We start from the raw sequence: 18,363 nt of genomic DNA, 5'->3' as shown, positions 1-18,363 counted from the left end.
CAGGCCAGCGGGGATCCGTAGACAGACCTTATCTTAGAATAATAATAATGATAAAATTAAAAAATTAAAAATTTAACTCCACTACATGATCCAACATTTTCAACCCTTGATATTTACCCAAAGGAGCTTAGAGCACTTTCATATGAAAGCCTTCAAATGGATGCTTTCCATAGCTTTAGCATGCTCATTTCAGACACAACAGCGGCCATCTGGTTCCTACTGAGGTGTCCTTCAGCATGTGAGTGGAGAGGATACCAGGACTAAACACTGGAGGATTCGGTCATTCACAGAACAGAGTGACCCTCTCTCACGCGTGGAAGAAGTCGATGTGCAAACGATGACTTCTTCGTGACACTAAAAAGATCAGGGACTTCAGGTGCCAGAGGTCAGTACGGGGAGAAAAGCATGAACTCAGGGCACATACAGCATATTCAAGGGAGTGAAAGTTTTTACCACACTCTGATGATTGCTGTGTTACACGTGTGTAAAAGCCAGTAGAATGTGCACCACCACGGAATCCTAGTGCAAACTACAGGCTGTGGCGTTAGTGTCAGCGCACATGTGTTAGTGTGTGCAGCATTCTGGGAGAGAACTCGGTAACAGGAGGTGTTAATCAGTGTGGGGCTTGAGGCATATGAGACTCTACTTTTTATTCAGTTTTGTGGGGAAAATAAGGTTGTTCTAAAAAAGCAGTTTACTAAAAAGAAAATAAAACAATAATGAAAACCATCCAGAGATGCTATGGTAAGTTCTATATTAAATTTTATTTAAGAATACATATATAAAAGTTCTATTTCACAATTACATAGATAATGCTCTGTCTGGTACCCATGTTTGCTGCAGTTGACTGTTGCCTCGGTGGGGGAAGAGATTAAGATGGAAAGGGACTGGAAAGGCTACTCTCAGCTGTCACTGGGGGTTCTGAGAGGCACCCAGCACCTGGGGTCTGTCGTTGTTTAAAGCGAATGAGGAACACCATCCTGAGACTGTTCTCATGGGCCGAACTTCACGTCAGTTTAGATTCATTACTGACGTCTGCTGTGCGGGCCCAGCTGACTTCTGTGACTGCATCAGTACCCAGCTTCCAATCTCCACTCCTTAAAGTATTTCTCCATCGTGCTTCTAGACTGAGAGGTGCCGACATTTACGGTGGGTATGATTTTCTGTGGCCTCAGCCACTGGACAAAACGTTTCATTTCCAAGTAGCTGCTGTGTTCACTATAGGGGATTCCTGTAACATCAGAGGAAAGAGTATTTTCTAAAAACCAAACTAATAAAAGTTTAAAAAAAGATAGAAATCTAGAATATTACTCTTAAAAACCCATTTGGAGCTTTAGTTATGATAGTAAGACTTGATGTCTTGCTGGGTGGTAACTGCCCCACTTCTTTAACCATGCACTTGGGAGGCAGAGGCAGGTGGATCTGGGTTTGAGGCTAGCCTGGTCTACAGAGCAAGTTTCAGGACAGGCAGGGCTACACAGACAAACACGGTCTTAAAGAAAAAAGACAAACTAAACAACAATAACTGTCCCCCCCAAAAAAAAACTTCATGTCTTTATGACTAATAAAGATGAAAACATTAACATAACATAAAACTTGGGGCAGATAGAAAACAAAAACAAAACCACTGTTATAGTGCATATACCTAGACATGTGCATTTTTAGAGAGTTATATTTAATTCGATTTTTCTTCTTCCTCTAAACCCACTGGTCTCAACCTGTGGTCCTGACCCCTTTGGGAGTCAAATAAGTCAAAGACCATTGGTAAACACAGATATTTACATTATGATGCATAATAGTAACAGCAGTGCATCTCTGAAGGAGCAAAGGAGATAACGTTAGATGGGGTCAGCAGGGCATGAGCATTAAAGGCCGCAGCACTGGAAAACGTGAGGACCACCTTACCTGCGGCTGTCTGGGAAACCTGGAAGAAGTATGAGGAAAACGGGAAGAAGTACAAACAGGGCCTCTGGTCTAAAGTAAGCAAACCCCAGCGCCAGCTTTACACGCATAAGAAGCAAGAAGGAAAAAAAGGAATTCTAAAAACCCCTTTAGTGTTTTTTCTCACAGATAAAGAGCAATGGGGGGGGGGGGGGCTGAGAGTGAACCAGTCCTCAGTGAAGGTAAGTCAGCGTCTGGTGACAGCGCACATTTCTACCCAACATTCTGAGGGCGGGGCAAACCTCCCACAGGGAGCCTGCAGCAGCTGCCTCCTGCCCTCACCACACCTAAGCCACCTCTTCCTGCCACAGCCTTGCTGCTTCCTGTTACCATGGTATAAAACCACTGCATTGCCAGTTTCAAGTAATCCTATCATTTCCTCTAAAATCACCCACTGTCGCGCACAGTGGCCTGTGCTGGGCAGCGTCAGAGGATCGCCAGCTCTATGCTGGCTTACGATGCAGTGGGCAGGAATTCAGCCAGAGACCTGAAACTCTCAAGCTGCGAAATTCTTCACCACCTGTTTTTCTTGGCTGTTAATTTTACAGAGCTTTTTAAGGAGGACAAGCATTCCAAGTGCACTCCAAGGGAGAAGCTCTGCACCCACGATGGTTTGGGGGCCAGGATACTTGCTGCCACACCGATGACCACTGTCATCCCTGGGGCCCACAGAGCAGGTCATCCTCTGCCCTCCACACCCACACACTGTACATGCACACAAATAAAGAGACGTGATAAAAAGGAGAAATGACTGGAAAATGGAGGTTTGAATGACTTTACCATATATTGATATATTTCCTTTTGTCTGGGGAATGATATCTGCTATGCTACTTATGTTGTTAGAGTGTGTCCATCCTGTAGGTCGGAAAGCCAAAATCTGGTTGTATTTCCCATCACACTTCTTCAAATGGCTCTGCAGACCCTGTTAAATAAAAACAGTACACTGATTTGCTGGTCAGCATCAAGAGACGGATCCTGGAATTAAGGGTGAGGTCAGAACCCTGGCACAGGCAGTCACGGCTACCTTCTGCTGTTCAGACTAGCATGCAACAACCCGGTGCCATGCTTCAAAAGAGACAGTTAAGAGAAACACATACACATTCCTCTTTTTTACTTTCTGGAACTGGCCAAGGCAGTGCCCCCAAAAAAGTCCTGCAAGTCCTCAGGGCCTAAGTAGCCGAGTTAAGTGAGATCTGATCTGAGTCAGCTTGAGAGCAGCAAACAGAGACATGAACAGTGACAACAGTAGACAGAAATGTAACGCACGTCTGTGAGCACAAGCTGATGGGGCTGAGGGGACACAGACATCTGCTGAGGTGGCACTGTGCTCAGAGGTGATGTGCTGACTTACTACTCATTGTTTTTGTTTGGTTTTTAGTTTTTTGAGGCAGGGTTCTCTGTGTGGTCCTGAGCATCCTTCCTGGAGCTCACTCTGTAGACCAGGCTAGCCTTGAACTCCCACCTGCCTTTGCCTCCTAAATGCTGGGATTAAAGGCATGTGCTACCATTTCAGGGCTTAGTGACTGTCCTATTGCTGTGAAGAGACACCATGACCAAGGCAACTCTTATAAAGGAAAGCATTTGATTGGGGCTGGCTCACAGGTCCAGAGGGTCAGTCCATTATCATTATTATGGCAGGAAACATGATGCACCTAGGCAGGCACCATGCTGGAGAAGTAGCTGAGAGTTTTACATCCTGAACCAAAATGCAGAGAGAGAGAGAGAGAGAGAGAGAGAGAGAGAGAGAGAGAGAGAGAGAGAGACTGGGCCTATCACAGGCTTGTGAAATTTCAAAGCCCAGCCCCAGTGATGCTTCTTCCCACAAAGCCACACAACCACTCCAACAAAGCCAAACCTTCTAATCTTTTCAAATAGCGTCACTTCCAAGTGACTGAGCACTTCACATGTTAGGTGGGCCATTCTTATTTATATCACACTTCGCCCTGCCCCCATAGGTTTGTAGCCATACCTTACAGCACCAACTTCAAAAATCCCCACAGTCTACCAGTCTCAACATTCTACACAATTCCAGAGTCTTTTGAGACCCAACAGTAATCCCTAGTAAAATCAGAATAAAAAGCAGGTTACAGATTTCTCCGTACAGCTGTACAGAACACACACTGCTATTCTAGACAGGAGGAAAGGAGCACAGGGCGGAAATCCTGGGCCAAAGCAAGACTGAGAAGGCAGCAGGTCAAACTCGACTTCTGCAACTCCATGTCTGACGACCGAGCGCTCTTCAGATCTCCGACTTCGTTCGGCATTGCTGACGACAACACACTTCTCTTTTGGTTCCACATCTGGTCTGCAGCTCTTCCTGAAAGGTATCCCTAACATCTTAGGTTTTCTAAGGCGATTCAGGCCTCACCTGCACAGCTTCACACAATGGCTCCTCTGGACCTGCATGGAGGGATTATCTCTCACATACTCCTGGCCCCAGTGACTTTCCTCAGCCATGGAGAGAGACTCCACAGTTCCTTTCTTGTATTCTTGACTCTATCCCGGAACCATGAGGCTGAAGCTGCCAAGTTCTGCTGCTTGCTGGAGTGAGAACGGACCCAGACCCGTGTTCTGCTTTCTTGGCCTTTTGTAGTTGATGGCCTCCTTCCCAGCTTAAGCTTTTTAAAAATTCCTTCTCTAAGGTTGGAAGCTTAGCCGGGCGGGGTCTTTCCTTGAGGTCACCACTCACTTTATTCTTTTTAGCTTCTGGCTTTTCTTTAAACATGTTATCTTCTTGAGCGCTGTTCTCAACTCCATTACACTTCCTGGTGCTCCCTTTCCCCAAACTGCACACTGTTTATTTCCCTAATTGTACTCGGGCGCACGTGTGTGTTGCACAGTGCATGTGTATATGTGTATAGAGGAATGGGGTATCCTGTTCTATCATGCTCTGCCTGGCCCTGGACTCGGGGTCAATCACTAAGCCATCTTCCTGCCTCTGCACCCTCTCAGCACTGGGGCTGTAAGCACTGGCACCTGCCCCTGGCTTTTTACAAGGTGCTGGAGATGTGCGCCCGGAACATGCTTGCGCAGCAAGTGCTCACCTGCTGAACTGTCTTCCCAGCTCCACTTGACTTCCTTTTGTACCAACCAAAAGCTTTTATTAATTGGAGAACATATAAAAATATCTATCACGAAAGGGCCAGGTTTCTAGCCAGCTCCTACCTCTGATATTAAGAGCTGGAGTTGCTGACACTACAGTTTCTATTACTACATCGGTAGCACTGTACATTTTCGAGTTTTTGTTTTGGTTGTTTGCTTAATTACTATTTGCCCCATTTCACCCTCAGCTGGAAAGGAAGTGATAGTAAACAGAGTCCACAGATAGTAATACATGTATTTGTGCCCATAGTCCTGTAAACAGGAGTCTAGTGTGTGCAGCATCCATTACCAACATAGCCATTTCTAGTTGTGTGTGCGTGTGCGCACATGTGTGCTCTCAAGCACGTGTACACACACACACACACACACACACACACACAATGCCTATGTGCCTACACTACTGAAAAAATTAAATGAGAACCAATATTTGGTTCCTGTGAGACAAATTAGTTATTCTAAAAATACCATGTGATATAAGCCAGAGCTACAAATAGACACTTGTGGTTACAGGAGCCAAATCTACAGAACAGGCTGCCAGCACCCCTCACTGTGCATCAGCTACAGTTGTAGGGCTGTTCTCATGAGGAAAGTTATTATAAACAATTTAGTCAACACAAAACCCCTGATTTATGACTGTCTCCCCATGTTTATTAGTAACCAGTTTGTAAGAAACACGCCTTGACAATGTTGCCAAAGTTTCCTTCAGAATGCCAGCATCCCCCACGGCATCTCTGTTTTGTGTTTGACCACATTTGGTCAATAAGGGTTAAGTCCCAGGTGGGGGTCAACCATGTGACACCTGGGAGACCTTGGGATGAGGCAGAGAGTGTGAACTAAGCATCATTTGCAGTGTTTCAACCTTTATTTTTAGAAATGAAAGTACATGTGATTGTGTGTGCTGTGTGTGTATAAGTTCAGGTACACATGTAATGGGATTGTAGTGGCCAGAGAACAATCTGTGTGTCGTTCCCTGGGACCCATCTACTGTTTAGCCAGGTTCTCTCAGTAACCGAAGCTTGCCAAGTATCCTAAGATGCTGGTCAGGGAGCCCTAGAGATTCAGCTGTCTCTGCTTCCTGGTGCTGGGTCTACAAAGCACACATTACATCCAATTTTTTTTTTTTTGTTTTGTTTTTAACATGGGTCTGGGGATAGAACTTGAATCCTTGCACAGCAAGTACATTACTGACCACATTCTAAAACCCTTTAAAGATTCCCTGAATACCTTGGAAACTACTGGGTGTGCCTTTTAACAAAAAAGCCATTATGTCTGATGCAGTACAAATCTTCAGGGTTGGTCTATTTGGCTATTGTCATTAAAATACGATATTTCAGGTTCCATTCCCCTGTGTCCATTAGACTAGGAAGCTTCAGATTTCACCACTCTCTGCTCACTCCCAGGGAGGATGGAGTCCTGAGGCAGGAAACAGATTTCTGCTCTAGTTTCACCACAGGCAGGGAGAGAGAGAGGGTGCAGCTCAGGCCCCAGAGCTTCACAGCCCCATCCTTCAGGTGTGCCAGGAAGGACTCCACCCCCTTTCTTATCTTTAGTAGGTAGTCCTCGTCTGAGAATCCCCCAAAAGCCTTTTCATACAGGATTAATTTTTAATATAAACTCCCAGAAGTGGTAAAAGAAGCTCAGAGAATATTAAACATTTAGACAATAGCACCAGGCCACTCTTTTCTCGAAACGCCAGCCTAAATTGTGCTCAGAATGAAGGCTGCCAAATCTGCCCTGAAAGCCAGTTTGAGTTCCCGCATAAAAACTGTACTTGAGTTTGCAGTTACCTCAAGATTTACTTCTGTTTAGGTCTGGAACGGTAAAAATACAATCTAGAAGATGCTCCAAGGACCAGGAAACGGCCTGTAAAGCTGTTGGCTGTGCAGCAGCCGTCAGAGCTCTTTCTGAGTGAGGCTGAATTGTCACCTGCATCACCTATCTCTCGATAGTCCCCTGAGGACATGGCGCAGTGTGCCCAGCCCCTGCGGTCCTCTGGTCGCTCTCAGCAGCAGCTCTGCTGCTCTGGTCTCCATTCACCTCTCCTTTGCTTATTCATTGCTTTGTCTCTTGGCTTCTAGGCAGCAACTGCCAGTGTTAAAAATTTACACAATTCAGCAGTTTTCAGTCTACTTACAAAATCAAAGTTGTGCAACATCGCCATTACCAAATTCTAAGAAAAGAAGCCCTTCCCCCCCGGCGGTTACTGTCCGTCGTCTCCCTTCCAAACCTGCGCAGGCATCCTGGGCCTACAGGTCACTCTTGGACCAAACCATGCGGCACGTGGACTTGTGCTTGCCTTCTCAATCCAGCACACTTTCCTCACAGCCCACACTGTAGCATGGATTATCTGGTTCATCCGTCCATCCCTTTCATGGACATTGTATTTGTTCGCTCGCTGTTTGATGGGTATTGGGGTTGTCTCTACTTTCTGGCTGCTATGGCTCATACTGCTGTGAATCTTTCCACCGTTTTATGAGTGGTGATGTTTTTGATTTTCTTAGGTAGGGCTGGAACATGCCCAGGACCGATCAGGTCAGCACCAAACCAAACGTAAGGGCATCACTTTGGATCCCAACAGCAGAGAGCAGGGCTCAGATCTCCCCAAAGCCTCATCAATGGCAGCTACCGTCTGTCTGCTTTACTATAGCTACTCAGGTGCACGCAAAGGGATGACTTCACTGTGCTCAGGATCTGCAATGTCCTGACATGGCATCACTATGCCTCCTGTAGTATGCCAAGATCCTGGCCATCGATGTGACGGACAGCCTTCTCACTCATCCTGAGCTCTCTGCCGTGTGGCCTCTCCTCACTCAGTCACCGCACAGGCCCTGGTCAAGCACGGCTGCTCTGGCGGAAGCCTGCCTTCCCTCACTTGGCCTTCTCTACAGCAGGTGGCATCCATGAACACTCCTGTGAAAGTTTCTAACCCTCTGACGTCCATAATACTGAATGTTATGGACCTTGAATACTGACTGGGAATAAAATAATGCTGCTGTTCTCCAGGACAGAGGCACCCGTCCTTCTGACGAGCAGCTCCCAACTAAGAATGCTCACAGGGTTGATTCAATTAATTACCAATGGGAAAAACCCTGCCTTGGTTATATCTGAAATTTTTCTGGATTATAAACTCAGGAAGATAACTTCTGAATTGTACTTTCACCTCACACACCAAAGAATGAACATTTGTTTTCCTGGTATCTTGTTATTTGTAAGGCACAGTCTTCCGAATTTAAAAAGCTTCAGAAAGTTACTTTATGACTATGATAGCAAAAGCGTAACCACATCCTGTGCACTACGTTCTCAGTCATGATTGTCTCACACACACACATCCTGTGCACTACGTTCTCAGTCATGATTGTCACACACACACATTCTGTGCACTACGTTCTCAGTCATGATTGTCACACATCCTGTGCACTACGTTCTCAGTCATGATTATATGTGTTAAAACAGAAGTCTGGATGACCAGATAGAACATGCTTTTCTGTCTGTGTTCCTTCCTTTGGGCTAATCATCTAGTGTGTGAAGTCCTGGTGGGCCTGTGCATCACCTAAGAAAGGTATAAACACAGAAAAGCTAAAAACATCAAATGTTTTCCTTGGGGGGAATTTTCATTCTCACAGAAGTTCTTAGAATTATATTCCGATAAATACCTTTCCTGGCTTATCTTAAAAGACACACATCTCGAATGCTTACCTTAAAATTAATTTCCATCATCGGGAGGAGGTGAACCGTAGAGTTGCACATGTCTGTGGTGATGAGGGCACTGACCTCTGGTATATTAAGGCACTGCAAAGTTCTATATTTTTCCTGGGACATGCCCACCTTTGAACCTAAAACATCCGCGATGGCTGTAGGCAAAGCAAAAGATAAAAAAACAATAAAGCCATAGCTTGCTAAACAAACAAAGTTACAACGTACTCGCATTTTAAAATAAGAATTTACCAAATAAAAAACGAAACACAAAACATTCACATTTTAACCACAAATTGCCAAATAATTTTGTTCATTAGCTATGTGGAATTAACAATGAGAAGGCCAAAGAATTTATTTTAAAAAGCCTATTACTGGGGGCTGGAGAAATGGCTCGGCAGTTAAGAACACTGGCTGCTCTTCCAGAGGTCCTGAGTTCAAATCCCAGCACCCACATGGTGGCTCACAACCATCTGTAGTGGAATCTGATGCCCTCTTCTGGAGTATCTGAAGACAGCTACAGTGTACTCATAGTGCTCATACATAAAATAAACAAATGAATCTTAAAAAAAAAAAAGCCTATCACTTATTATTTAAAAAACTCCGAAACAAGCACAGAGAGCAGACGTTGAAATAGCTTAGTGGCTGAGAGCACACGCTGCCCTTGTAGTCTGGTTCCCAGCATCCTAGTTGGGTGGCTCAAAAGCTGGAATTCCAACTCCAATCTGACACCATCCTCCTGCCTCTGTGGTACTCCCATGCACAGATGCACAACTAAAATACACACATGATCTTAAAAGAAAGTAGCAGAGGCAGTGGGAAGGAAGAACACTGGCACATGTTAAAGTCCTGGCCTTATTCATCTCTTGGAGGTTGGCATGGTGTTATCACACTTGAGAACCAGGGACCACTCTGCATAAACTAAACGACCTTGACAAACTACAGGAAGACAGAAGCAATCTTTAGGCTATGCAGTGTGCACCTTTCAGGGCTGGGACCACGGCGCCACACGGGCTGCCCATAGGCATAAGTGTCACGATAAATGCACTTGTCCAACGTTCCCGCCAAGTCTAGCCTCCTGGTTAAGGGGGTCGAGCACTATCCATTTTCCCTCTAACTTCAAAGGTAACACTGGATCATTTCAGAAAGTTAAGTATCAAATGCAGGATCAGGGCTGAAAGGGCCTGTGCAAGAGTCTGCTCTTTATAAAATATTAATGTAAATTAGACACCGCTGCCACCCACCTAGGAAGACTTTCTCCTTTCCGATACAGTAAGTGCCGCAGACCACAAGCACATGTGGGTTTAGAGTTACAGCCTCAAAGGTAGTGTTGATGGCAAACTGGATAACCTCCTGCTGAGATGGGAAGGTGTATTCTGGGCTGCAGTATCTGTGACAAGGAAATGCAGTTCTTACTGACAGAGGAAGAGGCCTGTAGCTCTGCTCGGATGCTACTTTACAAGAAAAGAAGCAAGCGAAGTTCATACACCAGGAGTAAAACTACTAACACCACACAGTGCCACGCTGCCGATGATGGAAAACGTGTTTCTAGTCACTGCCAATGTACGGCACAATGGTGCTTTTCACCATACATTTTTTTATTTATGTTTTTTATCATCCTCAAAGAAATTTCTTGTGTAAATACTTTTCTTCTCAATAAGAACATATTTTCCCAGTTGACCACTTTACTTATGAATGATAGAACTCAGAATCTATTTCTAAAACCCAAGTCACTATCAAAGAAAACACAACTGAAAGAAATTATATTTATAAGGAAGGTTCTGAATTAATAAATAAATAAGAAACTAAATATGAATTTAATATAATATTTCCAATTAAAGGCGATATGCACATGGTTGTTCCCTTTCACAAACACATGAACGCACACATCAGAAGAACGGAGCAGACACGGGGCTGAGGGGTTGGCCCATGGGTTAGGAGTGCAACTGTTTTTCAGAGTCAGATCCTAACCTGGCCTGTGGCTCCAACCCAGGAGCTCTGACACCTTAGGTTCCCACTGACACCTGCACTCAAGAGCACAAGCTCACACAGACACAGAATTAGAGATAGTAAAAACAAGTCTTTAAAACACACACACACACACATAACAGCTAGGGCTGGACTGGGTGCTCAGAAACACCCAGAGAAAGGCTGGCTCCTCACTGCTATCTGTATGTATTTTCTGATTAAAAGTATGATTTTTCTAAAATATAATACACTACAAACACAGAACAAATGATTTCTCATGACTTTCACAACTATTTCTGGTACTCAGTCATCAGAAAGGAGAAAGAATCTCAGTCCTTCCTTATAACACAAAGAAACCCAGGACCAAATGCAGAATAAAACCACATTTAAAAAACGTTACTTCTTTAATGTATCTACCATTTGAAGAGCATATGAAAGGACGGAACATGCTGCTGGGGCCAGGGCCATGGAAGACTTGTGTTTGTGTTCCTGCTTTTGTTATGGAAAGATTATTTCTTACTGAAATATCTTATCCAAAGAATCCTTGAAATGCTTATCTAATTAAGTCCTAACAAATCAGTGAGTTATTTTACTTTAATACATGGTATTATACTGTATGTACAAGTATATACAATTTTGTCAATTATACCTAATAAGTCTAAGACCACATAATTTAAATATAAACACCTAGGCGATTATATGTGGATCACTGAAAGACTCAAAATGTATCACTTATAAATTACCTTTTTAAGAAAAAAATAAAAGTAATTCCAGTACTCAGAAGCGAAACCCCACTGTGGACTCTGTTTCCTCCTTACAACTATACCCGATAAACTGCATGGACACTTCAGAAAAAACCAACAATTTAAAAGGTGTTTTCCTAAAGTTTGTCCCCCAATTTTCTTTTCAGTAACAAGACTGTCCTATAACCATTTTCAAAATTAAAATAACGAAAAATTATGACCTATGATTCTAAATTTTCCTTTTAGCAGGTTTTTTTAATGGCATCCTTATGAGAAACACTCTTAAAACATGATTTGCCTATAAACCATCACTTAGATGATCCAAGTACATGCGTAAATTACCCATACAACACAGGGCAATCGGTGGGACAGGGGAGAACACAAGTTTCTCACGTGGTGTCGAGGAACAGTGTATGGACTTTGTGGCCCGAAAGGAGAGAGCGTTCCATGCTGGGGTCTGCTCGGAAGTCCCCGGTGTGCAGGATGACGTTACCATTAGGAAGCTGGAAAAGGATCATGGTAGCACCTGGACAGCTAGACACAAACATGTTAGAGGCACATTCGGGGAACAGACAAAGAAAGCACTCGAGTAAGGGCTCGTCTCTCAGCACCGACAGGAGAATAGCCTTTATCAGCTATCAGCTGCCCCAGTGCGCAAGGAAGGCTGCTTTTCTACAGGGTGCACATTTCTAAGAAAGCCCTGCCCTCAGGACAGGCTGGCCTGGCCTCTAAGCCCTTAGGACGTCTGTCTGATAAGTGTTGACTGAGACACTAGCTTGTTTATGTGAGCTATGTGACTCGTGGTAAACATTTCAATAATGACAACTCCAAAATCACCAGAACTCACACTGGCTTTCAAAAAAGAAATAGCAGCAAGGCTGGAAACCACTTTTTTTTTTTTTTTTTTTTTTTTTTTTAAAGAATCTAACATGATAACATTGGTCTGGACTTTGGCAAATCTAGATTTTTGCCAGAGAGAGAGAAAGAGACAGACAGACAGAGAGAGAGAGAGAGAGAGAGAGAGAGAGAGAGAGAGAGAGAGAGAGAGAGAGAGAGAATAGTACCCAGTTTAATGGGAAAAGAAATCTTCCAAATCTTTAAAGTCTAAAATTGATTTTTTTTTCTTTTTTTTTCTTAGGGTTAGAGCAGAGGACCAATATTCTGGCATCTAAATAAAATACAAGATTTTACTTTATGTAAGTTATGTTAAGGAAAATGAAAAACTGCATCTTTGAAGACCAGTAACAAAGTGTTTTTTTTAAATATTAAGTGTCACCAGTCAACTATATAAAATGTTAGACAACATATTTCCTCTATAATCTGACAGTGAAGTTGTTTTTCCAGAAGTAGAGGTAGGATTTACTCTGGATAAGGATCCAGCTTATCAGCTCTATGCTCTTGAGCAACCATGCCGCCATTTTCCTTTGAATGCTGTTTACTGGTGTGCTGCCTACAGTGGTAAGTGGGCCATACTTACTGATTGGCATCCAGCAAAACAACCCTGACACCGTCCACCACACATTCCGTGTCCATTGGCAACGGATGGATGTATTGTTCTTGCACACGAAGCTTCTTCTTCAACAAATTGCCAGTTATCTGCAAGGCAGGTTGCGTGAGAAACCCGTGCTGTGTCCTACTCCGTTTAGGGCCATGGTACGTCAGTACTGTCATGCATGTGAACCCTCCACAGCGGGGGCGGGTCTGTGAGATGCCCATGCCACTGTGCTGCTGTTCATTCCCAGCAGGACACACAAAAACGCTTCCCGACCTCGTCCCTGCCCTCTGCTATGGGTTTATCTCCCATGTTTCCTTGTGGTATGTTCTGGATATTCTTAACTTCCGAAAACTCCAAGTACATATTTCTGAGGTGCCTGTGCCTCTCCACTGACTACCTGAATCATTCTTTTTTTTACTAAGAGGATACTTCATGAGTGCTGTGAGGGTTACATCACATTCTAGCTGAAGCTCCCAGGGAACTGTTAAATATTCAACATCTAACAACCAGTTGAAGGTATTTTGCACCATGAAACTTCCTCTAAACTCTAGCTGGGGACAGAGTCTGAGGTACCACTACTGTGGTAATGACCCGGCCTAGCTTTACCTGGAAGATACAAGCTCCCTAACATTAAGTATCTTGCCTCCTTATCCACCTAGGCACTCAGGAGAATGTTTGCTCAGTGATGGCTTAGTGATGGCCATTTATTGATCTCACGTTACAAAATACATGTTTGTTTAAAAAAAAAAAAACCCACAGGTTGTATCGGTTGACAGTGACATGATTGATTTTTAAACCTGAATGCCCAATCTGATCTAAGCATCTTCTCCAGGACAACGATGGCTCTTCTACTTTTCAATATTTCATCCATTTCTCAAAGTTACAGCATCCCACAGTCAGAGTCTAGAGGACCGAAACTTACCTCGCTACAATAGACGGGACCCGTGAAGTCCTTCGACAACCCAGCATAATGGTCCGAATGGAAATGTGTGAGGAAGTAGGCAGTGCAGCCGTCCACCTCGCCGTACTGAAAAGCATCCACAGTAAAGCCAGTCCCTGCAAGGAAACGCCCCGCAGTGGGGTGAGCGGGAGCCTCCCCGCTAACCGTCTCTCTATGCTGCACCTCATTCACGCTTCAAATTCACTATGAGCTTCTTAAAAGCATACAATTATCAAGAGGTAAGAATAATTCCTGTGTCTGCTAAATATTCCAGCATAGAGGCTCTCGAATAGTCTTACCAATGTTAAGTTACAAACCAACCATTTCTTTCCCTGATTAATACTTTTCTAGTACTGATACCTAGGGGTGGGGCAAGTGGAATCTCTAATTTCTACCAAGCATTGAGAAGAGAATCATTACTTCAAAGCCATGAATTCCAACGAGGGAGTGAGGCTGATAGGCTTCTCAGGGGTCAAAAACCTTACCAAAGTTTGCAGTCCTCCAAAGAGCTTGCTGCTCCTAGGTATGTCCTAAGAGGAGAGTTCATTCCCCTCGGAATAAAATTCATTTCTGAGCTCAGTTTTCCCATGAACTTATCTGTGAAGGCATGGGCAGATATCCAACTGGAACATAGGAAAGCAGAAAACCCTAGGTTCTCACACTGCTTTAAAGCTGGCCTCTGTGGTACGTAGAGTCTGTCACACCCCCCCTTTTAGGCCATTGAGCCTGCTTACCCTCAGCAGCGCTTACATGGGAGCTAGCTTCTGTTGTGCTTATACTGATGTCTTACAGTCTTTAAGGTCACGTGAGATCTCCGCTGTTCACATGCCTTTCCGTAATCTATGATAGCTACTTAATCACTATAGTATCATATATAAAATGGTTAATAAAAATTTGCTGATAATGAAGAAAAAAAACCCAAACCCTAATCTTGTTTAAAAGATTCATAAAGAATCATAAAAAGCAAATATATACTGTACACAAATTATTTCAACGGCCAAAACCTGACGCTAAACATTGCTAAAGTTGGTATTTCGACTTACCTGGAATTTTCTTATAAAACGGACACGTTCTTCTCAATTCCCCTGCACCAGAGGACTCTGAAATGTTCACGCCCCCTCTGTGCATCCTGCCATGAGTCCTTCTTGCAAAGGCTCGGCCTTTATTCAGGCTGACTGTTCCGAACTCTGGCTTGTTAATGAAGTGACCTGGCCTTCTCTGGTATGTCCCTTCCTGTGGTGAATCTGACTTTCTTTGTCTCTTTCTTGCATGTTGGGTCCTCTCTCCAGACAGTTCTATAGAGTGCTGACTGTCATTTGAATTCTTTGCATCAAATTCTGAGTTACTTAGAGGGCTCTGCACCCGGGGCCTCTTGTGCACCCCGGGCCTCTTTTGACTGGGACTCATAGCTGGACTGACACTCAGCCCTTCTGATGCGCGTTCCCTCGGTGGTGTGTCTTGTGTTTTGGGTGGTAGTCCAAAGAACACACCGATATCCGTTTGCTTCATTACTTTCTTAGACGGTTGGCTTGCACTGCGCTTGGGACTGGAAGGAGATGCTCTCAAAGGCCTGTCAAGAGACATGCTAGAGCGATTCTGTGTGTTCCTGCAGGCACAGTTAGCTCCTGGAGCACCCAAGCTGTTACTCTGTAATCCTCCAGTCTGACTCTGGGTTAGATACAAAGGCTCGACTTCCTCCTTTTCAAGTGGCTTTGACTTGGCACTTACAAATAATGGCAGAGAAGTCGGATTGCCAACAGCTGACGTTTCAGTTTTCTGTTGTTGATAACTTGATGCAAGTGAGTGGGATTTTTCTGGATACCTGGGCTTTGCCTTAGTGGTCTGATAATTAGAAGCAGAACCTCCCACTGCTGATGCAGGTGAAAGCAAGAGGAAGACGGAATCTGCACCTGATGGGTCATCTGGGGAAAGCCTGCTTGCAGTGTGGGAGGTAAGCCGAAATGAGTCATTTAGTGTACTGCCTTCAGTCAGCGCACTGCACCTAGCCTGAGCCACCAGGCTCTTCGATGTGGGCCGGATCTCCTCTGCTTCCTTTGGGGAGGGACCATAAAGGTTTTCAAATACGGGAGCGCCATCTTCTTCTAGGCTGCTGTCTTTAGAGCTTTGGGTAAAAAATAGTTCCTGCTGTGAATCGTCCAGCTCTTGGTCTATGTCATAAGTCTCTTCTTCACTGTGCAGCGGAGAATAAGAGATCTCACAGTCGCCACAGTCATTTTCTGGCAATGGCAAACCCGTACTCCCCGACTTGCTTTGGCTGTTTAATGCAACCTCAGCAAGAGGCGAACCTCCTCCCACCAGCTGGTCTCTCTTAACAAACTCTGCACACTGTGGAACTAGAGACATTTGAGACCATGGGGAAGAGGCACTCTTCCTGTTGGTTTCAGCTGGAGGCTGAGATGTTTTTAGGCACTGTATCATCAACAAAGAATCTTCTAACACTTTTCTTGAGTTCCCAGTTTTCAGAAGCACAGACTGTTTTTCCTCAAGGTTATGAGAAGAATCTGGCTCTGCGGCAGTAAAACGCCCAGCCAACTCATGCGAGGGGCTGAGAGGCTCATTGCTATCCCGACTCTGAGCAAGCAGGATGTGCGTGTATTTCTTATAATGAGAAGGAATTGTGGAGGTACACAGCAAACCCTCAGGACATTCTGAAAACAGTTAAAAAGATCATTTTATACAATAAAAGTTGACAGCACTAACACCACAAAGTTACTGAAAGGCACAAAAAGAATGGTTCAGCGTTTTGTTTTGATTTTTTGAGACAGGGTCTCTATGCACAGCCCTGGCTATCCTGGAACTCTATGTAAACCAGGCTATCCTTGAACTCACAGATCATTTGCCCACCTCCCAAATGCTGGGATGGAAGGTGTGGGCCACCATGCCCAGCCCTCCAAGGGTCCCCTCTAAAAACTAATGGAAATATCTATAGCCAAGTGCCAAGACCAACATTAAAACACCAAAAAATTAATCCAATGTAATTTTACAAGGTTCTGTTTATTATATTTAAGCCAAATACTTTTAGATTGCTTTTCAGATCCTCTTTCCACAAGGAAATTTGAGATAACTTAAAAATGAATAGTCATAATTCATTCTCCATACAGTCCAAGGAGAGTTTTCTATGTGTTAAAAATGACATTTATCTTAAAATATAATAAAAACATGGCATCACTTCTGATACTGGCACATTTCTGTGAGACTGAATCATCTCAGACTACCTTCTAGTTCGTCTTCCGGTATACGAGCATGCAGGACGAATACAACATATCCATATTTAGAAATCAAATGTATTTATAATTTCCTATCTCATTCTAAAGTAGGATAACAAATAGGCCTGGTTATTCAGCCCGTGGGAATGCTCATCTACAGTGTTCATACCATCCAACGCCTATGGTCCTTCTAAGAGGTAAGTAGGAGAAAGCTGAGTGAAAGGCCCAGGGACATTTGTGGAAACAGAGAAGACGTTGAGACAACAGCTCAGTTGTACCTGTTGTGTACATGAGGACCTGGGTTCCGATTACCAAGCTGCACATGAACAAGTCAGGCTTGGTTGCAAGTGCCTAGAACCCCAGTACCGAGGGACACTGGCGGGTGCCTCACTGGGCCTTTTCTTACCTGTGTCAGAGATCGGTGGAGATTCCAAACACTCAAAAACATGCCACCGGGGCGTCTGGCCTAGCAATGAGGAGAAGGGCATCTGGCAGCTTGGGCAGTATCCATCATAAACTGGGCGCACCTTTGGGGTCACCTGCTTGCCTCTGTGAGTTCTACATTGCTTTTTTGGTGTTGTCTCCTTGCTTTGAGACTGGTGAATCTCATCTTTGCAGCTTGAATTCTGACTGGATCCTGCAGAAATCTGACTGTCTGTTTCTGCAAGGCATACTTTATGGTCCTTCTGTTTGCTTAAATTTTCTGAAGTTCTTTTTTTGTTTCCTTTTCCTTTTGACTGGTATTTTCCATCTGTTGCTTTTTCAACAGATTCTGAAATATTTTCAGAACAATTATTTGAATGTACTGGTTTGGGTTTTCTTTTAGATTTATATTCCCAGATGTCTTCTTCCCAAAACGTATCTTCTAACATGGCAAAATTATTTTTATGAGTACAGCACTAGTCTTTGGTGAATTCAGAGTCCATTTCTTGTAACAAATTTTTAATAGGACAAAAAAAAAAAAAAAAAAAAAAAAAAAAAAAAACCTAAGCCAACTAACTTGCTTGGAACTGAAGGCTTCAGTGGTCCGGGCACACAACCCACTTTGTGAACATCTGCTGTTCCATGTATACCACAATAACATCAACCCACCACAGGGTAACATCTATATATGGTTTTCTTTACATTGTGACATTATTTCATTTTCAGGTTTTTTTCTTAACGTCCCAGAACTTGATTTATAAAAATAATAATCAGGAATGCCTTAAATGTTAAGCACCGATGGTAAGTACCAGGCTCAATGACTTTAACTGA

At 43.8% G+C, this 18,363-nt stretch overlaps 1 protein-coding gene across 3 annotated transcripts; it reads right to left on the bottom strand.

Moving 5' to 3' along the window:
- Nucleotides 1-799: 799 nt before the first annotated feature.
- DCLRE1A (DNA cross-link repair 1A) lies at nt 800-17,981 on the bottom strand (the record flags this gene model as incomplete). Of its 3 annotated transcripts, none has more annotated exons than XM_080913156.1 (9): nt 800-1,231; nt 2,722-2,863; nt 8,740-8,894; nt 9,981-10,126; nt 11,841-11,981; nt 12,925-13,043; nt 13,865-13,998; nt 14,926-16,551; nt 17,516-17,981. In XM_080913156.1, 9 exons carry the CDS (start codon nt 17,979-17,981, stop codon nt 1,071-1,073), a joined length of 3,090 nt encoding a protein of 1,029 aa, XP_080769282.1. In that variant the 3' UTR covers nt 800-1,070. The 3 variants fall into 3 exon arrangements, with proteins under 3 accessions (XP_080769282.1, XP_080769283.1, XP_080769284.1); XM_080913157.1 differs by having other exon boundaries at nt 2,722-2,854; XM_080913158.1 differs by having other exon boundaries at nt 9,981-10,151; nt 11,841-11,950.
- Nucleotides 17,982-18,363: the final 382 nt, after the last annotated feature.

This window comes from Micromys minutus, assembly GCF_963924665.1.
Source record: "Micromys minutus genome assembly, chromosome: 2".
NCBI lineage: Eukaryota > Metazoa > Chordata > Mammalia > Rodentia > Muridae > Micromys > Micromys minutus.
The sequence above is the reverse complement of the archived record's forward strand: the minus strand, read 5'-3'. Positions and strand labels throughout refer to the sequence as shown.